This window comes from Rhinopithecus bieti, unplaced genomic scaffold, assembly GCF_001698545.2.
Source record: "Rhinopithecus bieti isolate Rb0 unplaced genomic scaffold, ASM169854v2 scaffold_12667, whole genome shotgun sequence".
NCBI lineage: Eukaryota > Metazoa > Chordata > Mammalia > Primates > Cercopithecidae > Rhinopithecus > Rhinopithecus bieti.
The window spans coordinates 274,589-300,711 of NW_016807256.1; the positions used below are offsets into that span (position 1 = coordinate 274,589).

Here is a 26,123-nt window from a genome sequence, read left to right on the forward strand (position 1 = left end):
GCAGCCCCAGCGGTGGCCGCAGCGCAGGTAAGGCGGGCTGGCTTCCCCGTGCGCCCGGGCCGCGGCCGCGATCCCCGGCGCCCCTCACCCCACTCTGCCCGGGGTGCACGGACCAGGGAGCGCCGCCAGGCCCGGTCCGGCCCGCGGTAACCGGCGTTGCTGACGGAGCCCCACCCATACAGGGCGTCCGGCTCCAGGCACCGCGGGCGGGAGTGGGGCGGGGGAGGGAGGCCGGGTGCCCGAGCCCGACAGGTGAAGGGTACCTGGGCGGCGCCCCATATGCTGGCCTAGGCGAGAGAACAGGGCGGGGGGCGTCAGGCAGGGTCTGTGTGGGCAGGCGGGGGCTGAAGTTGGCGGGTCCCTGTGCATGTATGCTTGTCTGAGAAAAGAAGCCAGATCGGGCCGAGCGCTCTCCCACCGGCCGCCGTGGGGTGTGGCCCTGGGCGTGGCTGCCCCCTCATCCCCAGCCGAGAGCCCAGTTTGGTTGAAAACCCCGGCTGACAGCGTGGTGAGGGGAGATTGGAATAAGCCGCCCCTGCAATAGGGGGAAGGGAGTGAACGGGACTGGGCGCTGCCTGCCCCTCCGCCCCAAGGTTGGGGGGGCTTTGTTCTCCTCCTCCTTCTTTCCAAATCCCAGCCTGGGCTCCTCCGGGCTCACCTGAAAACCTGCCGCAGAGCCAGGGGCTCCTCCCTGGAGGCGCAGGGCATCTCTGGAGCCCGTTTCCACAGGCTCTGTGGCCAGTCAGGGCTGCAGTGGGTGAGGTCGGTTCGGGCACACACTGCTGCGCCTCCCGTGCATGGGTGTCCATCAGGTAGGGTCCATTAGGTCGGGGTGAGGAAGGTGGGCCTCACTGGCTCAGGCGGTTCCTGCGCATTGCAGGTCTTTTGCCCACTGCCACATCTTCCCATCTCTGTGCGGTTATGGGAGGGGTCAGCGATTCCTATTCCTTCCTTTCCAGGTCAGACTTTTGGGGCCTCTTGGTTGGCAGTGATTGCAAAGAACACGTACTACAATCCATTGCCCCCGACAGGGTATCTGGACCCCCCCCCCACCTATCACTGCCCTTTTAAGGAAGGCAGGCCTAGAGCCATCTGCCCCTTCCCCAGAAGGAGTGGGTCCTGGCACCCCCCTACCCTGCCCTTGTTAACCCCACCCTGAGGGCAGGGGCATCGGGGCAGCCCAGTGCCATCTCTGCTGACTCACGTGGCCCTGACGTAAATCAGTGCAGTCCTCCCTTCTTTCCCTGGGGGCTGCTGCCCAGTGTCATCTTTCTGAGTCGGGGGCCTCCCCAGGGCCTCTCCCCTCCCATCGGCTCCTTGCTGCAGGTGGTGGGACTTGGCCCAGCCCGGCCTCTTCCCTGGCACAGCTCCCATGCAGCCCTGCATGTGCACACCTGTGGGCCCCAGAGCCTTTGAGGATTCAGCTGTCTTGGCCACATGGGAAGTTCGGGGCAGGGTTGGGTCTGGGACCTTCCCACCTCCCTGGCTCCTGGTCATTTCTCTCTGCTGCATCTGAGTCTCTCTCCATATTTATTGATGTTTGTGTGTGTATGATCCCAAAAATAATACATCTTATTGTAGGACACTTGAAATATACAGAAAAGAACAAAAGGAATTAAGAATCGCTGGTGATCTGATCACCAAGAGGGAAACACGTTCAGCACGCCCCAGCCTCCCTGGTTTGCTACACCACACTCCTAAAAGGCTCCTCCCCCCGTTCCCCCCTGCCAGCCCCCTGCTGAGCATCAGGAGGACAATCAGTGATTCAAGGTGGCGGGGTCCCCTGCCCTGCAACCAGTGAAGAGCTTCCCTACCTGGGCGCTAAGCATCCCAGCGATGGGCAGGCATGTACTGGGCAGCTGCTCACTGCCAGTGCTCCTTTGGGCCAGGCTCTGGGCTGCCCATGGAAGAGCCAGTGACACACTGGACCAGCATCGTCCCTGTCTTCATGGGGTGTCACTTGTTTTCTTTTTTTCTTGATGATTATCCGAAGGGAAAAGGGAGGCAGAGAGTGAGGAAGGGCCTGGCCTGAAGGCTGCTACAGTGAGCAGGGTGCCCAGGTTGTGCCCCCAATCGACCTCTCCCAGGTCTGAGCCCTTTCCACCACTGGACCTACAGCTGGCGCCTTCCTTGGCGTGCACCTGGCCAGGACTGGCCCGTGAGGGTTGAGGAGACAGGCCTGTGTGCCATACTGGCCAGCCCCCAGCCCAGGGACTTGGGACAGTCAGTCCCTTTCCCATGGGGGTAGGTTCCTTGATCACCAAGATCCCTTTCAAAGCTCGAAATGGCTGCAACTGGGTGCTTTTCTGGGTGTGAGGGTGATGTGGCCTTGCAGAGTGGCCCAGGCTCCAGGAGGGCACGTTCACGGGAGAACACGGGGTAGGGGTGGGGTCCTGTGAGGAAGTCTGCAAGGATGGGGATCCCAGCCAAGCCCCTGGTCTGCCAGGCCTCCCTCTGTGGGCATGAGTGGGGCCGTGCCCCCCATCCCCGTGGTTCAGACAGTGGAGGAGGCAGGGGGTCTGGATGCCCCTCTAGGGTCCCCAGCAGGGTGCTCATTGCCCTGTCCTCTGCCCCCACGATGGGCTGGGGTTGGGTCCCTGGGTGGGGCCATCTGGAATGGGCCTGCAGCATCCCTGCCCTCACAGTCGCTCTTACTTGCTCTGATCTGGCCCATCCCAGACACCTCCCTCTCCTGCTTCCCCCGCCCCGCAGCTCTCTCCTCTGAAGCCTCCCACGTCTCCCTGCGCCCCACCCCCAGGGCCATCACCTTCCCCCTCCTTCTAGGAAGAAGTCTGCTGCTGCCAGGGATGGGGTACACCACTCCCTGTCTCCTCCCTCTGCCTCTGCCTGCCTGGCCCTCCCTCCCTTCTTCCCCCTTCCTGTCAGGGCTCTGCTCCATCTCTCTGCTTACCCTTTTGTCTGTCTTCCACCACTCTGCTCCTCTCCCTGTGCCCCCCAGCTGCCCCTGCCTCACCCTTGAGGGCCCTGAGGTTGTGCCCTGTCCAGCAGCCACTCAGCACCCCTCTGCTGGACTCTATGCCTTAGGGTTGGGCCCAGACCCCCCATGGGGGCCTTGTCTGAGTGGAAGGCTGGAAGGGGGGTGCCTGGTGAGTACCAGCCAGACAAGCACTGGGGGAGGTAGCCTGCCCAGCCTGCCTCTTCCCCAGATATCAACAGGGTCTTTGTGGCTTCCTGAAGGCTGTGGCTGGAAATAGAGGGAGGAGCCGGGAAGGGTCTGGCCGCTGTTCTTTCTAGAAGCTTTTCTTTGTCCAGTGGCCCCCTCCCCAGGCCCCCCTGTTCTTCCCAGGTTGGAAAGCTGCGGAGGGAGTGCCCAGCCACTGCCGGTCAGCAGCTCCTGCTCATCTCTGGCCCTTATGCCCAGCAGGGGCAACTGCGTGGGCCAGGGGTTGGGTGGGGCAGGAGGGTGGCAGCGTCCTGGGCTCCATGCACTTGGCCAAGGAGGACTTCTGAGCCCGTCCATCCCAGTGTGGGTGTGAGAGTCGAGCTTGAAGGAAAGGGACTGAGTCCCGGGAGCCCCTCCGCCCCCAGCCCTCCAGCCAGGCAGTCTTCCTATCTGCATGTGTGGGGTTTGTGTCTCTGCTTGTGTTTGTGTATTTGTGTGTGTGTAACTTCCAGTATTCCTGTTTGTCTGGGTGGGGCCATATATTTGGCTGCATGCATGTGTGTGTTCATGAGCCAGCATGCACACAGATATTGTCATGTGGCCACGTGGGTCTCCTCAGATGCCCCAACAGGGCCTGTGCTGGGAAGGGGTGGGGCTGAGGGTGGTGGCTGCAGTGGCTGGAAGCAGCGCTGCATGATATGGGGACAGAGTCTCTGGCCAACCCAGGCTGTGCTTCAGTGGAGGGGGGTTCCCTGTGGCCCTCTCCCCCAGCCATCTGCGTCTGTGTTCATGACTTAGGAATGCCCAAGCCCTGGGGATCACAGAGGCTCCATTGTCTGCCCCCGGGCTTCCTGTGTCCCCTCTGCCCTTTAACCGTTTGGGAGTGGGGCCTCTGGAGGGGGCCGGTGGGGCCTGGCAGTGTCTGAGCTGTTTCCAGGCACCTCCACTCCGCCCCCTCAAACCAACACAGGCTAGGTGTTCCAGGACTGATGTGGGCCAGGGCCTCTCCCTGCCCCAGGCTCAACTCCCTCCCTGCTCTGCTTTTCAGGCCACAGCCCCAGGAACTGGATGCACTCTGTTCCTTCTGGCCTGACCCCTGAAGTCCTCTCTAGTACTAGCTCACTGAGGAGGCCTGGGGCCTGAGAGGAGCCCTATTTTTGCTGCCACCTCATTTCTCTGGCCTTCTAGGGGTCTGGGAGGCTGAAGCCTTGCCGCCTGCTGGGCATCAGTATCCCCTTCGACACAAGAATGAGTCTACTGCTGTCCCTAAGTGCTGATTGGAGACGGGCCTCTCTGGGAGGGGTTCTGGAGCCTCTGGTTGCAAAAAAGGTATCAGAAAAAGTCCAGATTCCAGACAGCAGAAGAGGGGACCAAGAAACCAGCCTGTCCCCAAACCCAGAAGGGAAAGGAGTTGGCCTTCTCTTGGCCTGAGTACCTGGGTGGGGGACTTGGGGGTTTGTTTGGTGTCGGGCTTCAGCCCTGTGCTGAGACGTGATGCTGATCACATCCTTCTTCCGCATGGCCTCCATCCCAAGATGTCACTCCCTGCCCCCAACATTTGCCTGCCATCTGCCTGGCAAATAAGCCCTCCCCGTGGGGCAGGATGGCTTGGAGGCCATCCTTGCTCAGGCCACTGGTCCCCTGGGAAGCCTAGCAGGCACACATATTAGGATGCCAGAGCCTCTGAGAGGCAACTTGGGGAGCCACCATGCCCTCTTGAACCCCACCCCTGCTGAGAGCCAGTGCCAGCTCTGTGATCTTGGACACAGTTTCCAGTTTTCTGAGCCTCCATTTCTCATCTGTAAAATGGGGATGATGATAGCACCTCCCTCCCTGGGGCAAATCTGGGGAGGAGATGAGTGGATGTGCGTGGAAGTGCTCATGAGACTTTCTGGTATGTGGTAAGTCCACGCTGAGGGTTGATTTAATAGAACAGACCACAGAGGGATGTGATTGTGGGGATGGAGTGGGGCTCCTCCCTCCCTTTCCCAGTAGTCAAGATCGTCCTCCCTGCACCCCCACAAAGGGTAAACCTCTGTCTCTTCTCCCCATCTTTTAAGGAGAATGGTCCATGACAGGTGAGCTGTAGTTGCCTTGGAGACTAAAGCCTCAGGCGAGATGAGGGGCTGAAGGCTCACTCTCTGGGGGGTACCCCTTAGGGAGGGGTGAGGTGGGGAGTACAGGGACTAAGTAGCAGTCATAAAGGACTTCTGGGCCCACAGGTACCTGTGGGGGCTCCCTGGAGCAACCCCCTTTATGTGCTGTCTACATAACACATAACAAGGCTTTCCTTGGCTTCCTCACCTCTGGCTCCCCCACCTCTGCTACCGAGGGACTTGGGCTGCATCACCATAGAAACCTGCCAGCCACAGCCTCAGGGGGAGGGCCAGCGGGAGCCTTAAAGGGACACAGTGCAAGGGGTGTAAGTGACACCCACAGCATCATATACACACCAACAGGCACAAAAGACCCCCAGGCTCCCAGACCTGCAAGCATATGGGCTTAGCACCGCACTCTGACCCTGTCATGTGCCCTGTGCTGAGCCCCCAGCCCCACCCCCACTCTGGCCCATTGGGTCACCAGGCACCATGTCCCCAGAAGACAAGGGCAGGAGAAACTGGGGAATCTCTGCTGTGCTGTTGAAGGGCCCTCTTGTTGCTTCTCCTTTGAGAGGAACTCCAGGCAGAACCTGAGAACTGACAGGCAGGTGTGCAGGGCACCGCTGGAGGTTCCCTTCCCAAGGTGTGTGGTGGTGGTGGTGGTGGTGATGGTGTGTGTGTGTGTGTTTGTGTGTGTGTGTGTTTTCAGAGAGGAAGCAGTCATCCCAGGTCTAGCCAGGCTCCACGACCTCCCAGGTCCCTCCCTGGCAAGCTGCTTCCCGTCAGACCGAAGCAAGCATTTCGGAGCAGAGGACAGAGGACTCCCTGAGGGACCTGCGGTCATAGTGGGAGGCCAGGTAGGGTGGGATGGGGCGAGGCTCTTCTGGGGCTGAACCCCTCCCTGTAGGCTGCTGGGCCTGACCCTTGCCTCCCTGGTCCTTTCCCACCAGGGAGGATGGGTTTGGGACCGGACTTACTCAGGAACGGCCCCACCTTCAACTGCCCCAGCACAGCGGCTACTGTCCACTCAGTGCATGGTCACACATGCTCACTGTTGGCCTAACACATGTGCGTCTCCTCCAGCCAGGTGGCCACTTACTCCCAGCCAGCAGCAATATTGGAAGGCTTCCCTGGGATCTTCTGGGTGCTTCTCCCTCTCCCGTCTCTACCCACAGCAGGAAACCCACCACCTGTTCCCTGGCATGGCATGGGTCAGCCAGCAGTGCACCATTCATCCTGTCTCACGGCTGTCCCTTGCCCAGTGCCACAAGTGAGCAGGGCCTTGATGCTCTGTTGCGTGGGGCTTTGTAGGCTCTTCCGGCCCCAGCTCACAGCTTCTCCACCCTCTGTCTGTCTCTACCCTGCTCCCAGGCCAGCATGACGTCCACACTGGGAAGCCCCTCCTCTGACCCAGGCCCATCTTCCTTCCTCCCCGCCCCTTGCCTGGCACAGCCCCTAGGGACAAGGACGCTGTGCAGGCGGCCTGTGCGCACGCGCACGTGCACACGCCCACCCCCACCCCTCACTCTTCTCGCTCTTTCTGCCATTCCTCAGCAGCGCTCTCTGCGGCTGCCTCTCACCCTTTGTGCTCCGGTTTCCTCTTCTTTCCCTTTCCCTGCTGCCTGGGTCTCCGCTTCTGAATTTCCCCACCTCCTTAACCGTCTCCATCGTGGTTAGCGCTGTCTTCCTACGTCTGTCTTTGTCTCCTGCTGCCTCCTGCCTCTTCTCACTCTGTCTGTTACCCTTGGCAGACCCGGCCTTGGCTCCATCTGTGGAACACCCCCCCTCCCCGCTCCTTTGCCCTTGGTGGTGCTGGTGGGGGGTAGAGGGCCTGCTGAGCTGACAACCCTAGCCGCTTGCTCTGTAATTGCCTGAGGAACGGTGAGAGATCAGAGACCCAGCAGCAGTGGGAGGGGAAGAGGGAGCGCCCCCTCCCAGCTGTTATGCCTCGCAACCTTCTGGCTGCTTCCTGCCTGTCTCCAAGTGCCCAGGGCGGTGGAAAGCTGGGTGGCAAATATTGGGAGACCAAAAAAGAAGTTGGATATGAGTCTGTGGGAAGATAAGATAGCGCCGGGATGCGGCAGGCAGTGGGGACCAGGGATTTGGGGTTACTGTATTTCCCCTGAGTGTACATGCCACACACCATTCCAGGATTCTAGATTCGAAGGACAAATAGAGGAACTTGTGTGGCAGAAATCATCAACCTCCAGAGCATCCAAGCCTCTGACATGCAAGAGGGCCCTTCTTTGAGCTTCTCCTTGCTCCAGTTTCCTCCCCTCCCCCTCCTAAGACCAATGCTCAGAGCTCCCAAGGCTGCTGTTTGATCATCTGCTCTCTGATCTGAGTCTCCTACTGCTCCTACAGGCCTTGAAGTTGAGGCCAGTGCTGCCTGGGGCCTCCCCTGATCCACTGGCTTTGTGGGGAGAGGCCGGGGTGGAACAGATCCACTGTTGCTCCTCCCTTCTGGGCCCTGGTCCAGCTCTTGCAGGTTGGGAATCACACTTCTTACCCTCCAAGTCATCTCTTGGCCACCAGGCCATGCATGCTGACCCATCCTGCTGCTTCTCCACCACCCTCTGCAGCAAGCTCCTGCCCAGAGTCCCCACAGGATCTGCTGCATTCACAGCTCTTCTTGGGTGACTCTGTTACACAAAACTGACAGGGCCCAGAGCCTTAGCACAGCATGGCTGACTTCTCTACCATCCTTTCAGTGTTCCTGCTGAGACTCGGTACCCACTTTGATAAGGTCCTGGCTGGGCAGAGGGAGGATGTGCAGTATGGATTAAATGAAAGCATCCAGTCTGGGACTTTAGCCTCCAAGCTCTGTCACCTAATAACACGTTTTCTTGCCTCACTTGCACTTTAACCACTTCCTGTTTGTAATTGAAGTGGTCTGGCCACTTGGGAGTCTGTTTCCTCTTCTTGTCATTGTCAGAGGAGCCCCCTCTTTCAGACCCTTAGTCTTTGGGTCCTCTTACTTGTAGGTGGATGTGGACATGGTTGGTGTGGCTTGGGTTTGGGGTGGACACATGCAGCAGTTGAGCTCTGAAGACTCAGACAAAGACCTAGAAGTTGGGACTTTGAGACACACAAGAAGTGTCAGAAACACTCTCACAGAAAATGTCCTGGACGGGTGCGGTGGCTCAAGCCTGTAATCCCAGCACTTTGGGAGGCCGAGACGGGCTGATCACGAGGTCAGGAGATTGAGACCATCCTGGCTAACACGGTGAAACCCCATCTCTACTAAAAAAATACAAAAAATTAGCCGGGCATGGTGGCGGGCGCCTGTAGTCCCAGCTACTCAGGAGGCTGAGGCAGGAGAATGGCGTAAACCCGGGAGGCGGAGCTTGCAGTGAGCTGAGATCCGGCCACTGCACTCCAGCCTGGGGACAGAGCCAGACTCCGTCTCAAAAAAAAAAAGAAAATGTCCCAGAGCTTGTCCTGACCCCTGTCCTGACCCTAACCTGGAGCATCTGGAAGGGAGGAGGCCTCAGTGGCCTCTCTTGCCCCCCAGGGGGCTGAGGAGCAGCAGGGGGGCTGTTTTCCTCCTCTCATCTCCCACACCAATTCTCGAGGGAAGGCTTCCTTCTTCCTTCTTTCTTTCTTTCTTTCTTTCTTTCTTTCTTTGTTCCTTTCTTCCTTTCTTCCTTTCTTCCTTTCTTTCTCTCTTTCATGGAATTTCTCTCTTGTTGCCCAGGCTGGAGTGCAATGGTGTGATCTTGGCTCACTGCAACTTCAGCCTCCTGGATTCAAGAGATTCTCCTGCCTCAACCTCCCGAGTAGCTGGGATTACAGGAATGCACCACCACACCAGGCTAACTTTTTCTTTTTGAGACAGAGTCTTGCTCTGTTGCCCAGGCTGGAGTGCAATGGCACAATCTCTACTCACCACAGCCTCCGCCTCCTGGATTCAAATGATTCTCCTGCCTCAGCCTCCTGAGTAGCTAGGATTATAGGCACGTGCCGCCATGCCTGGCCAATTTTTTTGTATTTTTAGTAGAGATGGGATTTCACCATGTTGGCCAGGCTGGTCTCAAACTGCTGACCTCAAGATCCGCCTGCCTCAGCCTCCCAAAGTGCTGGGATTACAGGCGTGAGCCACCGTGCCCGGCCCTAATTTTGTATTTTTACTAGAGACAGGGTTTCACCATGTTGGCCTGGCTGGTTTTGAACTCCTGACTTCAGGTGATTCACCCACCTCGGCCTCCCAAATTGCTGGGATTACAGGCATGAACCACTGTGCCCAGCCTTTTATTTTTATTTATAGACAGAGTCTCACTCCATCACCCAGGCCGGAGTGCAGTGGCACAGTCTTGGCTCACTGCAACCTCTGCCTCTCAGGCTCAAGTGACTCTCGTGCCTCAGCCTCCCAAGTAGCTGGCATTACAGGCGCCCACCACTACGGCTAATTTCTTTTCTTTGCTTTTTTTTTTTTTTTTTTTTTTTTTTTTTTTTTTTTTTTTTTTGTATCTTTAGTAGAGACAGGGTTCCACCATGTTGGCCAGGCTGGTCTCAAACTCCTGTCCTCAAGTGGTCCACCTGCCTCAGCCTGGGATTACAGGCATAAGCCACCACGCCTGGTCCTTTCTCCATTCTTTCTTCATTTTCCTGAAACTATGTTGTGAAATGCAGCCATCTTGGGCCACTTTCCTCCCTTCTCTATCCCATTTCCCAAGCCCCCCATTAGCTTTTTAGGGCTGTACAGCACCCAGGCATCAGTTGGCTCTGAAAGCTATAGCAATGTGAGTGCAAGAAGAGTTCTTCTCTACATATATGTGCACACAGAGATAATAGATACAGGGATTCTTCCCCACAGATACATAAAGACACACAGAAAGACACACGTAGCTAGCAGACTTGTGTGTTGATTCCCTCAGGCACACATATTAACACACCCACTCATGAGTGCAACCCCTCCCAGAGAAAACACGCCACAGAAATACCAGCTCACATTCAGCTCACTCCCTGCATGCAGATCTACAACCACACACATGCCCACGGACACCTGCTCACAGGCACATGCAGACACATACGGGGATGGTGTGCACACAGTGGCCTGTGCCATGCACAGGGGAGCTGATGGGGCAACAAGTTGGTGCTGGGGAGGCAGCTGGCAGGAAAGGTGCAGACAGGGAGTAGAGAGGGAATAAAAGGCAACCTGGAGGCCCAGCCCGGGCTATCTCTTCCAGATTTCTCCCTCCAAGGTGGGGAGGGGTGCGGATGGGGAGGGGACGGCTGGAGAAGCCGGCCAGCTGGGGGCGGGGCTGAGGGCGGGACCAAGAGCCCGGGCTTACCCAGATGTTAGTCACTAACGTCCTTCCGTTCTCTCGTCTCTCTTCCCCCACCCTTCCCTTCCCTTCTCCCCTCTCCCAGTGCCCCCACTCCCAGCTCCCACCCCAAGCCGACCACCAGACCCCTTCCCCTGCTGCCGGAGCCTGAACCGAGCCCGGCTGGCTGTGCTGCGCGGTGCCGCCGGGAAAGATGGTCGTGGCGCTGCGGTACGTGTGGCCTCTTCTCCTCTGCAGCCCCTGCCTGCTTATCCAGATCCCCGAGGAATGTGAGTAGCTGAAGGGAACCTGGGCGCCTCCCTTCACCGCTATGTTGGGCCCCTCTTTATCTTCTGCCTCCTCACCTTCACCTTGTTCCGCACTCTGACTCCTCTCCTTGGCCTTTCCTGGGCACGGGGTGGGCAGGACATAGCCAGGACGTTGGGTACCCCTGGAGAGAAGGGCAGGGTAGAAGGTGCGGGGCGTGTCAGCACCATGGACAGGGACGGGCGCGGCCGGCCGGGGCGATTTCAGCACCAGGGACAGCGAACCCGGCACACGGCCACCAGGTCTTGGGCCTCCTCCATGCTCTCCTTAGCCCGCCCCATCCCTGCCCGCCCCACTCCGACTCCTCCGCTTCCATCCCCCACTACAGGGGTGTGGCAGCAGGAGAATGGGGCTGTCCCAGCCCTCAGCTGGTTTGTGCAAAGGCCTGTGTTCAAGTCTTGTCCCCGTTTCTCTTTCTCCTCCTGGGCCCTTGCCACCCTGTCTCTGAACTGAGACAGGAAAAGGTGGCTTGAAAAACCCTGGTCCCAGCTCAGCAGCCTTCTGGACCCTTTTCTTGTGTAGTTATTTGGTGGGTGTGGGGGCAGGGCTGCTGGAGCATGTGTCTATGGTTGTAACATTTGTTGGGGGCAAAGCAGGTGAGTGGATGTTGGGGAGTGTGGCCGTAGGTTTGTGACTAAGCATGGATACACTGTGTATTTCTGTGTGTTCTTGTGATTGACTGAGTGTAGATATTCGTGAATGTGATTTTGACTTCCTTACATGGGTAACTGTGTGAGTCACTCTGTTACTTACTGGCCAGGTTTGTGGAGGTTGGGAGGTATTTGATCACTACATTTGATTGCAGTGGGTCATGTGTATATGTGAGTGGGACTGAATGTGAGTACACACTTGCATGTGGGGGGTGTTACTGTGATGGTGTTTTCTCTTTAAGTAGCTGTCAGGCCGTGTGAGGGGCATGTCACAGGGCAGGCATCATATGTGAGGGCATTTGTGTCTCTTGAGCTACCAGGCTCCAGTCCCTTCTCAGCCTCACCTTGACACCTTTGTCTCTGGGCCTGGACAAGCAGGAGGCCAGTGTCACTGAGAGATTAGTTGGCGGATAGGGGTTGGGAAGACTGTCTGTACCAGCAGTGGGACAGGGGCTGCGAGAGAGAGGCTGGGGAGGCACCTGGGATTGGGAGGCAGTGAGGGCTTGGAGGAGGTAAAGAGGCTGGCCCCTTAGGCACATACATGGAGGGCCAGGGCCAGGCAGACTCCCCTGGCACAGATGCACATGGGCACATGCACACAGGTGCATGAAGACAAGCCAGGTACAGGGATGAAGGAGCAGAGTTACTGAGAGGCCACACAAGTGGAAACACATACCAGTGAGGCTTTTAGACACAGAGGACACAGAGGTGGATACACAATGTAACACTGTACAGTGGAATGCAAGCTGTGCATTCTCTACAGAAAGATGGGAGTGGGGAGAACAGAACTAGGCCAAAGGCCATGGCAGCTCCAAGGCTGCCCTGGGCACTGATCAGCACTTGTTCTTGACCCTGATATGGCACAGTGGGCAGTGGCAGGCAGCCGGCCCTCCGTGTTGGAACCTATCTTCCATCTCTCCCTCCCAGCCACTCCAGCCTGCTTTGTCTCTTTTCCTGCTTCCTCCACCTAGTTGGCTTTCCGCATCCTGTCATCCCTGTCACCATCTCCCTCCCCAGCTCCGGGCCCTCTGCAGTGTCCCCAGGGAGCCCCCTCCTCCCTCCCTGGACCTTCACACTGAGGTCTTCTGCAGAGACAAAGCTTTCAGAGGCAGCCTGCTGCTCCCTCTCTCCCTCTTCTCCCTTCCTCGAGGCCGCCCTGGCCAGTGCTCTGCAGAGTCCTGGGGCTGGGGCAGCAGCTCTGGCCTCTGCCCCAGAGAGCTTGGCGACTGACTGGGAGGAAGGAGGGAGAAGAGGAGGGCTGGTGCCAACCCCACAGGCTATGGAAACTCAGAGGCAGCAGGGCCTTTGGGATAGTTTTCAGGGGGAGGGGGCAGCAGGGCTCTGAAGGCTGGGCCCTGGTAATTGAAAACACTCAGCTGTGCTAATTGGATTAGGAGGGAAGCAGGCTGGAGCAGGGGAGGGTGCCTTCCAAGGCATCCTGAACGGGTGGGGTCAGTTCTGCAGGCCCTGCCAGGCCCTGCCAGGGGGCTGCAAGGACGCTCCTTATTAAAGGCAAGAATTTCTCTCTCCCTGTCTGCTAGAGCTGGAGGCATGGCCTGGCTGCCTCTGGGCTACATACCCCGTGTCTATCCAGTGCAGCCCCTCCCCCTGGGCATTTCTCTGTCTCATCTCCCTGGGCTTGACCTGCCACTGCTCCAGCCCAGCGTATGCCCCCTTGTTGCCACTGCCAGGGCCTGTTCTACTGCCATTCCCTCTCCACCGGGGGACTGCAGAAGCTTACTATGTCCCCTGCCATCTGCTCCACTCTGGGGCTGCCTGTCAGTATTTCTCTCCATTCCCTCCCTTGCTGCCTGCCTGGATTTCTCAGATGAAGGACACCACGGTAAGTTGGGGAGGGGTGAGAGTGTTTCCAAGAAGGCAAAGAAGAGGGGTAAGGGGGCCCTTGGCTGAGCCTGCACGCCCGCCCTCCTGAGTGCCCGGGTCCTGCTTGGCTCTCCTGAGCACCATATGCTTCTCTCACCTGTGCAGGGCTGGCTTTGTTCTGCCTCTGCCCCAGCCTGGGTACTCTGTCACCCTCACTGTTCCTCTCTGCCATTCTCTCTGGTCCCTTCTCCCCCGTCTGGGGTTTATCCTTCTTGGTTTCTATGTCTTGGCTTTTGTTATCCCGGCTTCTTTCTGTCATACGCTTTTTGTCTTTTTCAGGCATCTCTTTGTAACTTCCGTGGCTGTCCCCTCTGTCCCTGCCTCTCTTTACATTTTTGCATGTGTCCCTTTCTTTCTCTCCCTCTTTTCATGTCCCACAAGCCTCTTTTGTTCTTCCCCTCCATTCGTCCCCCTGTGGCCATGGGGCCTCCAAGGGCTCTGGACCCTGCTTCCCTCACGTTGGGACAGGGGCCGAGGCTATGACACCAGCCAGGCAGCACCCTCACCACCGCTCTCTCCACCCTGTCTCCAGTGATGGAGCCACCTGTCATCACGGAACAGTCTCCACGGCGCCTGGTTGTCTTCCCCACAGATGACATCAGCCTCAAGTGTGAGGCCAGTGGCAAGCCTGAAGTGCAGTGAGTGATCTCTGCCATCTCAGCCCCTGTTGCCTGCCACTGACCCCGGCCTTGTGCCTCCCTGAACCGCCTAATTTCTAAGCCCAGAAGCCCCAAACCTTGCTAATCAGCCCAAGTCCTTGCCATCTCCCAGTCCATCCCCTGGGGGCCCTGACTGCTTGCACCTGTCCCTCCAGCCTGTTCCAGCCCCCGTTGGGTTCTAGGGCCTCAGGCCTCTGGGCCTTTTTCCGCCCACAGGTTCCGCTGGACAAGGGATGGTGTCCACTTCAAACCCAAGGAAGAGCTGGGTGTGACTGTGTACCAGTCGCCCCACTCTGGCTCCTTCACCATCACAGGCAACAACAGCAACTTTGCCCAGAGGTTCCAGGGCATCTACCGCTGCTTTGCCAGCAATAAGCTGGGCACCGCCATGTCCCATGAGATCCGACTCATGGCCGAGGGTGCGAGGCGCTGCAGGGACCAGGGAGGGCAGGTCCTGGAGTTCATGTGGGAGTGTGGGCTGGAAGCTGCTGTCCCTCAGCTGGTTGTCTCATGGCGAGGGGCCTGGGTGCCCTGCCAGCTTTCCACCCCACCCCAGCTTCCCCCCTGGGCCATCTTGTTTCTTGTGCAGTCTTCTCCTTCTTTACCCTGTCTCTGTCTCCATTGCGCTTCCAGTCATCTCATGTCCCTTCACTCCCTCAGGCTTTCCTGGTGCCTGCCTCATGGCTGGGTGGGAAGGTGGTGGGGGTGAGGGGCGAGCGGCCTGCAGTCATCTCTGTCCACACCCGCACTCCTTAGCAGGGCCCCTCTTCTCTGGCTTTTCCATTTGGCTCTTCATCTCTCCCTCTCCACCTCCGACTTGGTTTCTCTTGCCCCACAGCTCTGTCTTGATCTGTGTCGCCTTTTCCCTGGGGTTTTCCCTTCGCATTCCATCCTCCCTGAGCTTTCTGCCTCCTGAGCGCTCTCCTCTCCCCTCCCCACCCCTCTGGTTACCTTGGGAACCGTTGCCATGGTTTCTGTGTCAGGATGATGGAAGGGTCTGTGACTCCTGCATCCCTCCACAGCTCCCCTCCCCCATCACTGCACCTCAGCCTCAGCCTCCCCCAACCCGTCCTTTCCTGGGGTGGTCAGGGAGAGCTGAGAACCGTGGAGGGTTAACCCTTCCTGGCCTCCTGGCCTCCTGCTCACCCTGGCCTCCCTAAGTGCCAGTCTCTGCCATGAGCCCAGAAGGTATCCAGAGGGTCTGCCTCCTTTTCTGTGAACTTTCTCCTGGCCTGACCCTCTCGCCCCCTCATCCATCCCCGGGGTAGCCCACCATCCCCCCCGCCCCACCTCCCTTCTCCTGCCCAGCACCATCTGGGCCAAGAGGAGAGTGTCAGCCCGTCTGTCCCTTCTAGGTGCCCCCAAGTGGCCAAAGGAGACAGTGAAGCCCGTGGAGGTGGAGGAAGGGGAGTCAGTTGTTCTGCCTTGCCACCCTCCCCCAAGTGCAGAGCCTCTCCGGATATACTGGATGAACAGCAGTGGGTGCCGGCGAGCAGCTGCCTCATGGGGTCGGGGTGTTAGCGGGGGTGTCTTCCTGGACAGGGTCATAACCTCAGCCTCCTTGCCCCCTGCAGAGATCTTGCACATCAAGCAGGATGAGCGGGTGACGATGGGCCAGAACGGCAACCTCTACTTTGCCAATGTGCTCACCTCTGACAATCACTCAGACTACATCTGCCACGCCCACTTCCCAGGCACCAGGACTATCATTCAGAAGGAGCCCATTGACCTCCGGGTCAAGGCCAGTGAGTCTCAGAGGCTCTGCACCCTCTCCCTGACTCCTTTCACCCTCAGGCATGGCCCTTCCCAACATAGGTCCATCTGACAACTCCAGGCTTCCTTAAGAACAGCGTGGCTCCCACCTCTACTCTGCCCAGACCCCTTCCCAGGCGTCGAGAGCAGAGACAGCACACTCTCCTTAACGGAGGAAGAAAAGAGGCCCCGGGGCTGGCTGGAGTGTTAAGTCCCTCAGCCTTGCGATTTTGGGGTGGAGGGAAGAGTGGGCAGCCCACCCACCCACTTTCTCCTGGCAGCCAACAGCATGATTGACAGGAAGCCGCGCCTGCTCTTCCCCACCAACTCCAGCAGCCACCTGGTGGCCTTGCAGGGGCAGCCATTGGTCCTAGAGTGCATCGCCGAGGGCTTGTGAGTCTGGGCACCCAAGGCAGGGCAGAGCAGGGTGGGGCAGCCCTAGCGGGGAGCTCAGACCACTGCGGGGTGTAGGGGGCTGGGGTGAGTGGCCTTGTTCTCTCTCCCTTCTACTCTCTTCCCTTTGCCTCCTGGGCAGTCCCACGCCCACCATCAAATGGCTACGCCCCAGCGGCCCCATGCCAGCCGACCGTGTCACCTACCAGAACCACAACAAGACCCTGCAGCTGCTGAAAGTGGGCGAGGAGGATGATGGCGAGTACCGCTGCCTGGCCGAGAACTCACTGGGCAGTGTCCGGCACGCCTACTATGTCACCGTGGAGGGTATGGACCTCCTGGGACAGTGGCCCATCATGCCCACTGTCATGGGGGAGGGGAGGGTCTGCACTGGGGCAAAAGTCGGCTGCCGGCTGCGGGCTCAGATTGGCTTTCCTCTTCTTCCTAGCTGCCCCGTACTGGCTGCACAAGCCCCAGAACCATCTATATGGGCCAGGAGAGACTGCCCGCCTGGACTGTCAAGTCCAGGGCAGGCCCCAACCAGAGGTCACCTGGAGAATCAATGGGATCCCTGTGGAGGGTGAGCAGGGCCTCAGGCAGGAGTGGGGAGTGTGGTGAGCCCTGGGCGCTGTGGGGGAGAGGAAAAAGAGGGTGAGAAAGGGCCTCAACTCAGCTCAATGCCGGGCTGGGGCCCATGGGCGCACCTGCTGCATGCACAGAGTTGGCCAAGGACCGGAAGTACCGGATTCAGCGTGGTGCCCTGATCCTGAGCAACGTGCAGCCCAGTGACACAATGGTGACCCAATGTGAGGCCCGCAACCGGCATGGGCTCCTGCTGGCCAATGCCTACATCCATGTTGTCCGTGAGTGCCCTCCCTTCCTTACCTCCTACTCCCAGTCTGTCCCTGAAGCCCACTGGGCCAGGCCACCAGAGTGACTCAGCTGGCAGCTGACGTGTCCTCGGCCTACCAGGCTGGCACTGGCCTTTCTCCTTGCTGAGACCCTTCACGCCATCTCACTCAGCCTCATGATAGCTGAGGGAGATGTAAGAGGGGAAAGGCCTTGTCACTGTGACTGAGTGGAGGCTCACCACGGACAGGATGTGACGGAGGCCAGCCCAGGTGGCACCTCTCCTGGAACCTCAGGGAAGGCTGGGGACCAGGCCAGGAAGGTTTTTGGGGAGAGGTGACTGTCACTTAGGTCTGGAATAACGTAAAAGTTGGGTGGCTGCAACCAGAGGTGCATCTGAGGCAGAGGGCAGTGTCTGAAGGCAGAGAGAGACGCAGCCTGGCGGGGGCCTCAGCTGGGAGCAGGGAAGCAAGACTTGCAGGGCTCTTGGGGGCCTGAGGAAGCCGTGCAGAGGGTCCCTGGCTCCTGGCCCAGCTGTGGCCCCAGGTCCTGCCCTGTTTCTCAAGACTGTTCCTCCCCTAGAGCTGCCGGCCAAGATCCTGACTGCGGACAATCAGACGTACATGGCCGTCCAGGGCAGCACCGCCTACCTTCTCTGCAAGGCCTTCGGAGCGCCTGTGCCCAGCGTTCAGTGGTGAGTGTCTTGTCCTGGTAGTGGTGAAAGTCCTGTCCCAGTGGCCAGGGAGCCAGGGAGGGCAGGGAGCCCAGGCCATCCAGTCAGAGCCAGGCCCGCCCTGCTCCCTCCAGGCTGGACGAGGATGGAACAACAGTGCTTCAGGATGAACGCTTCTTCCCCTATGCCAACGGGACTCTGGGCATTCGAGACCTCCAGGCCAATGACACCGGACACTACTTCTGCCTGGCTGCCAATGACCAAAACAATGTGACCATTGTGGCTAACTTGAAGGTTAAAGGTCAGGCTACCCTTGCCACATGGCTGGCTGTGCCTCTGGGAGGGAGGGTCCGGGCCTCTGGAGGACATCAGAGTGACTTTCTCACGCATGCATTACTCTCAGATGCAACTCAGATCACGCAGGGACCCCGCAGCACAATCGAGAAGAAAGGTTCGAGGGTGACCTTCACGTGCCAGGCCTCCTTTGACCCCTCCTTGCAGCCCAGCATCACCTGGCGTGGGGACGGCCGAGACCTCCAGGAGCTTGGGGACAGTGACAAGTGAGGACAGTGACAGTGAAAGGGGGCAGAGTGGGAAAAGCTGGAAGTCCAGACCTTCTGGCCTCATGCTTGCTTTGAGGGGGAAGGCTCTGGCAGGAGTGGGGAAAGAAGGCAGGAGGCAGGGATGGGAGGGGAGAAGAGCCCAGATGGCAGGAAGGACAGACATGGCTCCTCCACAGGTACTTCATAGAGGATGGGCGCCTGGTCATCCACAGCCTGGACTACAGCGACCAGGGCAACTACAGCTGCGTGGCTAGCACCGAGCTGGATGTGGTGGAGAGTAGGGCACAGCTCTTGGTGGTGGGTAAGTCTTAGGGTGGAAGCCTCCACTCCAGAAGGCCGGGGCTCACATCGCTGGGCCCTTTCAAGCACCTACCCTCCCCACCCTCAGGAAGCCCCGGGCCAGTGCCACGGCTGGTGCTGTCCGATCTGGACCTGCTGACGCAGAGCCAGGTGCGCGTGTCCTGGAGTCCTGCAGAAGACCACAATGCCCCCATTGAGAGTAAGAGACTTGAGCTCGGTGCCACCCTACCATCACCTCTGCCAGCCCTGGCCCCTCCTGGGGTCCTCCCTCCTCCTGGAGCCTTCCTGGGGGGACATGGCTTGGGGGGACTCACGGTTCCTCATGGGAATCTGGAGATGCCAGTTGGCCTGGGTACTCAGGGACCCAGATTGTACCCAACCCCTCCACAGCCCTTCCCCCAAAGCGACACGCCAATCACTTCATTGCTGGTTCACTTCTTGGCAGAATATGACATTGAATTTGAGGACAAGGAAATGGCGCCTGAAAAATGGTACAGTCTGGGCAAGGTTCCAGGAAACCAGACCTCTACCACCCTCAAGCTATCGCCCTATGTCCACTACACCTTTAGGGTTACTGCCATCAACAAGTACGGCCCCGGGGAGCCCAGCCCCGTCTCTGAGACTGTGGTCACACCTGAGGCAGGTGAGTCAGGGTGGCACCCACTCCCATGCCACCTGGAAGGGGCTCCGGGCTGTGAAGGGAGGGCTGAGAGAGGTGCCGTGCCCAAGTTCCTCTGCTTCCAAATTTCCAGGGGGAGTGTGAGAGGACTGGACTCCCTTGGTGCCAGAATGAGCCATTTGTTCCTTGGTCCTCAGTCCTCATGGCTCTCCAAAAGAGGCTGCAGCATTGATGTGTTAATACATTCCTTTCCAGCCCCGGAGAAGAACCCTGTAGATGTGAAGGGGGAAGGAAATGAGACCACCAATATGGTCATCACATGGAAGGTGAGAGTCCCTGGGCTAAGCTGCCTGTGGGACATGAGGCCATGACCTGAGTGTCTGTTGCTCCCCCTTGGCTGTGCAAAGGAAGGGGCTGATGTCTGGGGATGCCAGTCTGCGCTGGGGGGCGGGCCAAAGAATGCTGGTGTTCTTGGCCAACCATCTCCTCTTCTGCTGGTCTCCTCCAGCCGCTCCGGTGGATGGACTGGAATGCCCCCCAGGTTCAGTACCGCGTGCAGTGGCGCCCTCAGGGCACACAAGGGCCCTGGCAGGAGCAGATTGTCAGCGACCCCTTCCTGGTGGTGTCCAACACGTCCACCTTTGTGCCCTACGAGATCAAAGTCCAGGCCGTCAACAGCCAGGGCAAGGGACCAGAGCCCCAGGTCACCATCGGCTACTCCGGAGAGGACTGTGAGTATCTGGCAGGCTCCTTCGCCCAGGGTGGAGATCGCCTGCTTCCACCCCAGCCCATGTCCACCCCTCTCAGCGCTGGTGTGTGCCTTTCCTAAGGGTGAGGATATTCTCTTACATAACCAGAGCGACGTTATGAAATTCCCCACACTTCACATTTCTATAATTGGCAGTGGTATTCCAGTTGTATCAGCCAATGCTGCTTCGTTCATTTCCTTGAATCTGGAACATGACCAGATGGTAACTTGAAGTACCTGGTCAAGTTTTTTTCTGGTTTCTCCTTTTTTTTTTTTTTTTGAGATGGAGTCTTGCTCTGTCAGCCAGGCTGGAGTGCAGGGGAGCGATCTTGGCTCACTGCAACCTCTGCCTCCCGAGTTCAAGCGATTCTCCTGCCTCAGCCTCCTGATTAGCTGGGATTACAGGCACCTGCCACCACACCCAACTAATTTTCGTATTTAGTAGAGATGGGGTTTCACCATGTTGGTCATGTTGGTCTCTAACTCCAGACCTCAAATGTTCCACCTGCCTCTGTCTCCCAAAGTGCTGGGAATATGTGTGTGAACCACCACGCCCGGCCATGGTTTCTCCTTTGTATAAGCTACGATTTTCACCTTTGCAACTAATAAGCAGCCCAGGGAGAGATCTTGAGACCATGCAAATGCACCTCTCCTCCTCACACTGTGCCTCATAAAACATCCGAATCCATCTCTGTGTTTGGGGGCTTGGGCCTGGCCTCAGGGCTAGGGTGAGAGCCTGTGGCTCTTTCCAAGTCACTGGTGGTTTCCAGATCCCCAGGCAATCCCTGAGCTGGAAGGCATCGAGATCCTCAACTCAAGTGCCGTGCTGGTCAAGTGGCGGCCGGTGGACCTGGCCCAGGTCAAGGGCCACCTCCGTGGATACAATGTAAGGGTTGAAGGTGTGGGGGCCCGGGAGGGTGATCACTGAGGTAAAGTGACAGGACGGTGAGGGGGCTTTGCCACCTGTCAGCCGCTCTCCTGGAAGACTTGGGTTGAGAAGAGGGTCCCCATCAAGGGCGGTGGGGGCGTGCACTGGGGGCCCTGCTGGGTGCCTTCTGCCCCTGTGAGGTCTCCTGTCCGCATGTGCAGGTGACGTACTGGAGGGAGGGCAGTCAGAGGAAGCACAGCAAGAGACATATCCACAAAGACCATGTGGTGGTGCCCGCCAACACCACCAGTATCATCCTCAGTGGCTTGAGGCCCTATAGCTCCTACCACCTGGAGGTGCAGGCCTTTAACGGGCGGGGATTGGGGCCCGCCAGCGAGTTCACCTTCAGCACCCCAGAGGGAGGTGAGTCCTGCACCCCACGCCTCATCCCGTACCCTCCTCCCCAGACCTGGGCGAGGACCTACCTGCCACTTGGTTCTGTGCCCTGCAGTGCCTGGCCACCCTGAGGCGTTGCACCTGGAGTGCCAGTCGAACACCAGCCTGCTGCTGCGCTGGCAGCCCCCACTCAGCCACAACGGTGTGCTGACCGGCTACGTACTCTCCTACCACCCCTGTGCGTGCACTGCCCCAGCAGGGAAGGGAGGTGGAGGGGCCACGGGGAGGGGGCAGAGCTGCAGCCACAGTCAACCCCTGCGACCTCTGCCTGTCCCCACAGTGGATGAGGGGGGCAAGGGGCAGCTGTCCTTCAACCTTCGGGACCCCGAACTTCGGACACACAACCTGACCGATCTCAGTCCCCACCTGCGGTACCGCTTCCAGCTTCAGGCCACCACCAAAGAGGGCCCTGGTGAAGCCATCGTACGGGAAGGAGGCACTATGGCCTTGTCTGGTGAGATGGAGGAATGACCTGCCAACAGGGATGCCCTGGCCAGCCGGGTCCAGGAGGGAGGGCCTTAGACTGCCTGGCAGCTGCCACACTCTCCTCGTGCCCCTGCATCCCCCAGGGATCTCAGATTTTGGCAACATCTCAGCCACAGCGGGTGAAAACTACAGCGTCGTCTCCTGGGTCCCCAAGGAGGGCCAGTGCAACTTTAGGTTCCATATCTTGTTCAAAGCCTTGGGAGGTAAGCGTGAAAGGGGGCCCTGGGGCATGGTGGGGAAGGGGGCTCTGGGCCAGAAGGGCTGCCTGGCACTCCAAGTCACCCCCACTGCTACCCTCTCGCCTTTGCAGAAGAGAAGGGCGGGGCTTCCCTCTCGCCACAGTATGTCAGCTACAACCAGAGCTCCTACACACAGTGGGACCTGCAGCCTGACACTGACTATGAGATCCACTTGTTTAAGGAGAGGATGTTCCGGCACCAGATGGCTGTGAAGACCAATGGCACAGGTGAGGCGCCGGGGGCCCGCCATTGCCTGCCAGGGAGGCATGGAGGCTGCACAATTCATGCCCTTCTGTCCCCTGAATGGCCACTACTGCCCAGGCCCCTCCACGGCTCCTGTCTGCTTCTCCTCCCAGAATCTGGGTGTCCCCGAATCAGCCCCCTTTTTGTACCCTTTCCGCAGATGCCCTCTTCCCTATCTCCTTGTCCCTGTTACTCCTCAGTCCCCAGAGGGCCCCGACTTTAAGAGCATACTTCAGGGCCTCAGGTCGGGTTCCGGCTTGGGCGGCAGCACGGGGGGCTGGTGTCTCACCCTCAGGCCGCGTGAGACTCCCTCCTGCTGGCTTCGCCACTGAGGGCTGGTTCATCGGCTTTGTGAGTGCCATCATCCTCCTGCTCCTCGTCCTGCTCATCCTCTGCTTCATCAAGCGCAGCAAGGGCGGCAAATACTCAGGTAGCCTCTGAGCCCCACGTGAGTGGGGTGGAGCCGAGGGTAGAGAGGAGCACCTCGCCCCTTCCACCCTTCTGCAAGGCCTCCTGGATTCTCCGAGCTCCCCACAAGACGACAGGCGCATGGTGGGGCGGGCAGGGGGATCCTCCTCCTAGGCTGGGGTTGGGGCCACAGGCAAGTGGTGGCCGGACCACAGGGGGCGAGTGGTTTCTTTCAAGGCCTGTTGCCTCTGGACGCTGTTGAGACAGAGTGCTGCGGGTGCAGGGCGTAGAGGGGCCCGGAGCCCCAGGTCAGGCTGGGGTGGGAGAAGAAGCTGTCCCTCTCTGTGTCTCCAGTGAAGGATAAGGAGGACACCCAGGTGGACTCTGAGGCCCGACCGATGAAAGATGAGACCTTCGGCGAGTACAGGTGAGCTGGGGCAGGAGCGGGTGCTGGCGCTCAGCTCCACCCTGGCCTTCACATCTCACCCCCTCTCTCTCTTCTCTGTGCTGCTGGGTGACTTCAGGTCCCTGGAGAGGTAAGGCAGGGGTAGTGGGGAGGGGCCAACAGCAGGGACTCCCTAAAGACAATGTGTACCTGGTGTGCCATTGTCCCCTGGCTGCCGGTGCTCTGACAGGACTCTCACTTCCCAGTCCCCAGGCCCAGCAGCTCACTTCAGGGAGAGGCCAACACACCCCAGCCCCTCCTCTCCACGCAGATACCTTCACTGCTCCCATCTCCCCAAGGGAGGCCCCAGACAGTTTCCCAGACAGGAACCAGGCCCCGTAATCCCTGCTGAATGCACACTTGCTCCCTCACAGTCCCCAGAATCTGGGGAATGCCCAAAGATGACAGCCCCAGACCTGCCTGCCAGGGTGGCCAGAGCTGCTCTTCCTGAGCGCATGATAAGCAAATGGAACGCAGGCGGCGTCTGCCTCACCCCCAGCCAGGCTCCTGCAGGGCTCGGCAGTGCTCTCACTCACACCTGCCTTGTGCCTCCGCAGTGACAACGAGGAGAAGGCCTTCGGCAGCAGCCAACCATCGCTCAATGGGGACATTAAGCCCCTGGGCAGTGACGACAGCCTGGCCGATTATGGGGGAAGCGTGGATGTTCAGTTCAACGAGGATGGCTCCTTCATTGGCCAGTATAGTGGCAAGAAGGAGAAGGAGGCGGCAGGGGGCAATGATAGCTCAGGGGCCACCTCCCCCATCAACCCTGCCGTGGCCCTAGAATAGTGGAGTCCAGGACAGGAGATGCTTTGCCCCTGGCCTTGGGATCGAGGCCCCTTCCTCTCCAGCCGGCCCATGGGAGGCTGGAGTTGGGGCAGAGGAGAAGTTGCTGCCTCAGATCCCCTTCTTACCACCTGGTCCCCACTTTATTGCCAAAACCCAGCTGCATCCCTTCCTGGGCACACGCTGCTTTGCCCCAGCTTGGGGGCAGATCTCCCACATGTCAGGGGCCTTTGGGTGCTGCCTTGCCAGCCCATTTGGGCAGAGAGGTTGTGGTTTGGGGAGAAGAAGTAGGGGTGGCCTGAAAGGGTCTCCAAAATGCTGTCTTTCTTGCTCCCTGACTGGGGGCAGACATGGTGGGTTCTCCTCAGGACCAGAGTTGGCACCTTCCCCCTCCCCCAGCCACTCCCCAGCCAGCCTGGCTGGGACTGGGGACAAAACTCGGTGTCCCCACCATCTGCTGTCTTTTCTTTGCTATCTCTGCTCCAACTGGGATGGGAGGTGGGCAAGCTGGCCGCAGGGGCAAGGGAGGCCATCTGGAGAGCCCAGAGAGTTCCCCCACCCCTGCCGCCAGCATTGCACTCTGGCAGCACCGCCTCTTCCTGCCACCCAGCCCGCTCCACAGCCGGCTTTCAGGAGCCCCAAACACACGCTGCCTTCAGTACCCACCAGACAACATCCAAGTGGCCTCCGTCACTACCTGGCTGCGGGGCGGGCACACCTCCTCCCACTGCCCACCGGCCGGCCTCTTCCAGCCACCCCCACTCCCCAGGACCCCTTAGCAGCCCTGCCCTCCCCTACTTCCCATTGTCTGAACAATTGTCTTCCTCAGCCTCCTCCTGCCCCCACCTTGGGAATGTAAATACACCGTGACTTTGAAAGTTTGTACCCCTGTCCTTCCCTTTACACCACTAGTGTGTAGGCAGATGTCCGAGTCCCTAGGTGGTTTCTAGGATTGATAGCAATTAGCTTTGATGAACCCATCCCAGGAAAAATAAAAACAGACAAAAAAAAAGGAAAGATTGGTTCTCCCAGCACTGCTGTGCCCCTGTTCAGCAGCCACAGCCTCCCTGTATGCCTGTGCTTGGTCTACTGATAAGCCCTCTACAAAAAACAAAAGTATATATATATATGTACATAATATCAGAATTATAACAGGCAAATAAAACCTGAAAATCAAGAGCACCTTTTGTCGTTTCACAGAACACTTACTTCCCCTGTCCACGTCACACTGTGGAAGGTGCTAGGAGCGACCTGCCAGGCGGGCCTGGGTGTGGCCCAGCCACGCAGTCCTGATGTTTCCCTGCCCCTTCCCAGGGCCCGGGCCTTCCACCCACCCTCCCAGGCCTGGCTATTGGCCCCCTTGGGTGTTGTGGTCACATTGTTGCTAGGACTCAGGATCCTCGCCTCTGCTGGCCTCCTGAGACCAATCTTAGCTGTCACCATGGCCGGGCCCTTCACTGCTCAAACATGGGAGTGGAGTGTGGCCAGCAGCAGGAGCCTCTTCCCCTGTCTCAAGGGACACAGCTCCATGGCTCAGTGGAAGATGCATGGTGTGTCCTGGTGGCATCGCTCTCTCTGGGTGCCCAGTCCTCTAAACCAGGACAAAGCACCTTGTTTATTCATTTTTTGAGACAGGGTCTCACTCTGTCTCCCAGGCTGGAGTGCAGTGGCGCGATCAGGAGCAGGTGAGACCATCTACAGCCATAGATGGCAGGACGGGACTTACCTCTGTAGCTGGGGATTGGCAGCCTGGAAGCACAAAGGCATTCTCTGTGGTGGTGCAAATGTTCTTTAGTTTGGTCTGAGTCATGGTTGCATGTGTAGATAGGCAGGTAAAAAAAATCAGATTGTAGTGACCGGAGATTGTGCTGTTGCACTCCAGCCTGAGTGACAGAGCAAGGCTCTGTAAAAAAGAAAGAAAGAAAGAAAAGAAAGAAAAGAAAGAAGGAAAGAAGGAAAGAAAGAAAGGAAGGAAGAAAGGAAGGAAGGAAGGAGAGAAAGAAGGAAGGAAGGAAGGAAAGAAGGAAGAGAAAGAAAGAAAAAGAAGAAGGAAAGAAGAAAGAAAGAAAAAGAAAGAAAGAGAGAAAGAAAGAAAGAAAGAAAGAAAAGCTGGTACAGGTGAGCCCTCCACTTCCCAGGCTCAAGAAATCCTTTGGCTTCAGCCTCTCAAGTAGCTAGGACCACTGGAGCACGCCACCACGCCTGGCTAATCTTTAAATTTTTGTTGTAGAGATGGGGTCTCCCTATGTTGCTCAGGCTGGTTTCAAACCCCTGGGCTCAAGCAA

The 26,123-nt window shown here is 58.5% G+C and overlaps 1 protein-coding gene and 1 pseudogene across 7 annotated transcripts in view; one reads left to right on the plus strand and one right to left on the minus strand.

Annotated features, from left to right (window-relative positions):
* LOC108535057 (putative lung carcinoma-associated protein 10) overlaps positions 1-1,019 on the minus strand; it is a 17,706-nt pseudogene extending 16,687 nt beyond the window's left edge.
* Positions 1-25,015, plus strand: part of L1CAM (L1 cell adhesion molecule) — a 26,124-nt gene extending 1,109 nt beyond the window's left edge. The window contains exons 1-29 of one of the 7 annotated variants that reach the window (XM_017880756.1): positions 1-27; positions 10,597-10,780; positions 13,296-13,310; positions 13,884-13,989; positions 14,227-14,429; positions 15,366-15,488; positions 15,585-15,755; positions 16,044-16,155; positions 16,298-16,482; positions 16,604-16,735; positions 16,875-17,018; positions 17,587-17,698; positions 17,812-17,978; positions 18,081-18,237; positions 18,417-18,541; positions 18,629-18,739; positions 18,986-19,183; positions 19,415-19,485; positions 19,668-19,890; positions 20,678-20,793; positions 20,997-21,198; positions 21,287-21,409; positions 21,512-21,685; positions 21,801-21,920; positions 22,028-22,183; positions 22,495-22,629; positions 22,962-23,034; positions 23,132-23,143; positions 23,610-25,015. In XM_017880756.1, the coding sequence (XP_017736245.1) occupies positions 10,705-10,780; positions 13,296-13,310; positions 13,884-13,989; positions 14,227-14,429; positions 15,366-15,488; positions 15,585-15,755; positions 16,044-16,155; positions 16,298-16,482; positions 16,604-16,735; positions 16,875-17,018; positions 17,587-17,698; positions 17,812-17,978; positions 18,081-18,237; positions 18,417-18,541; positions 18,629-18,739; positions 18,986-19,183; positions 19,415-19,485; positions 19,668-19,890; positions 20,678-20,793; positions 20,997-21,198; positions 21,287-21,409; positions 21,512-21,685; positions 21,801-21,920; positions 22,028-22,183; positions 22,495-22,629; positions 22,962-23,034; positions 23,132-23,143; positions 23,610-23,841 (3,774 nt within the window). In that variant the 5' untranslated portion in view covers positions 1-27; positions 10,597-10,704 and the 3' untranslated portion in view covers positions 23,842-25,015. Of the gene's footprint in view, positions 28-4,327; positions 4,454-10,596; positions 10,781-13,002; positions 13,311-13,883; positions 13,990-14,226; positions 14,430-15,365; positions 15,489-15,584; positions 15,756-16,043; positions 16,156-16,297; positions 16,483-16,603; positions 16,736-16,874; positions 17,019-17,586; positions 17,699-17,811; positions 17,979-18,080; positions 18,238-18,416; positions 18,542-18,628; positions 18,740-18,985; positions 19,184-19,414; positions 19,486-19,667; positions 19,891-20,677; positions 20,794-20,996; positions 21,199-21,286; positions 21,410-21,511; positions 21,686-21,800; positions 21,921-22,027; positions 22,184-22,494; positions 22,630-22,961; positions 23,035-23,131; positions 23,144-23,609 lie in introns of those variants that run through there. The other 6 variants (XM_017880757.1, XM_017880758.1, XM_017880759.1 and 3 more) reach the window with 6 other exon arrangements.
* Positions 25,016-26,123: the final 1,108 nt, after the last annotated feature.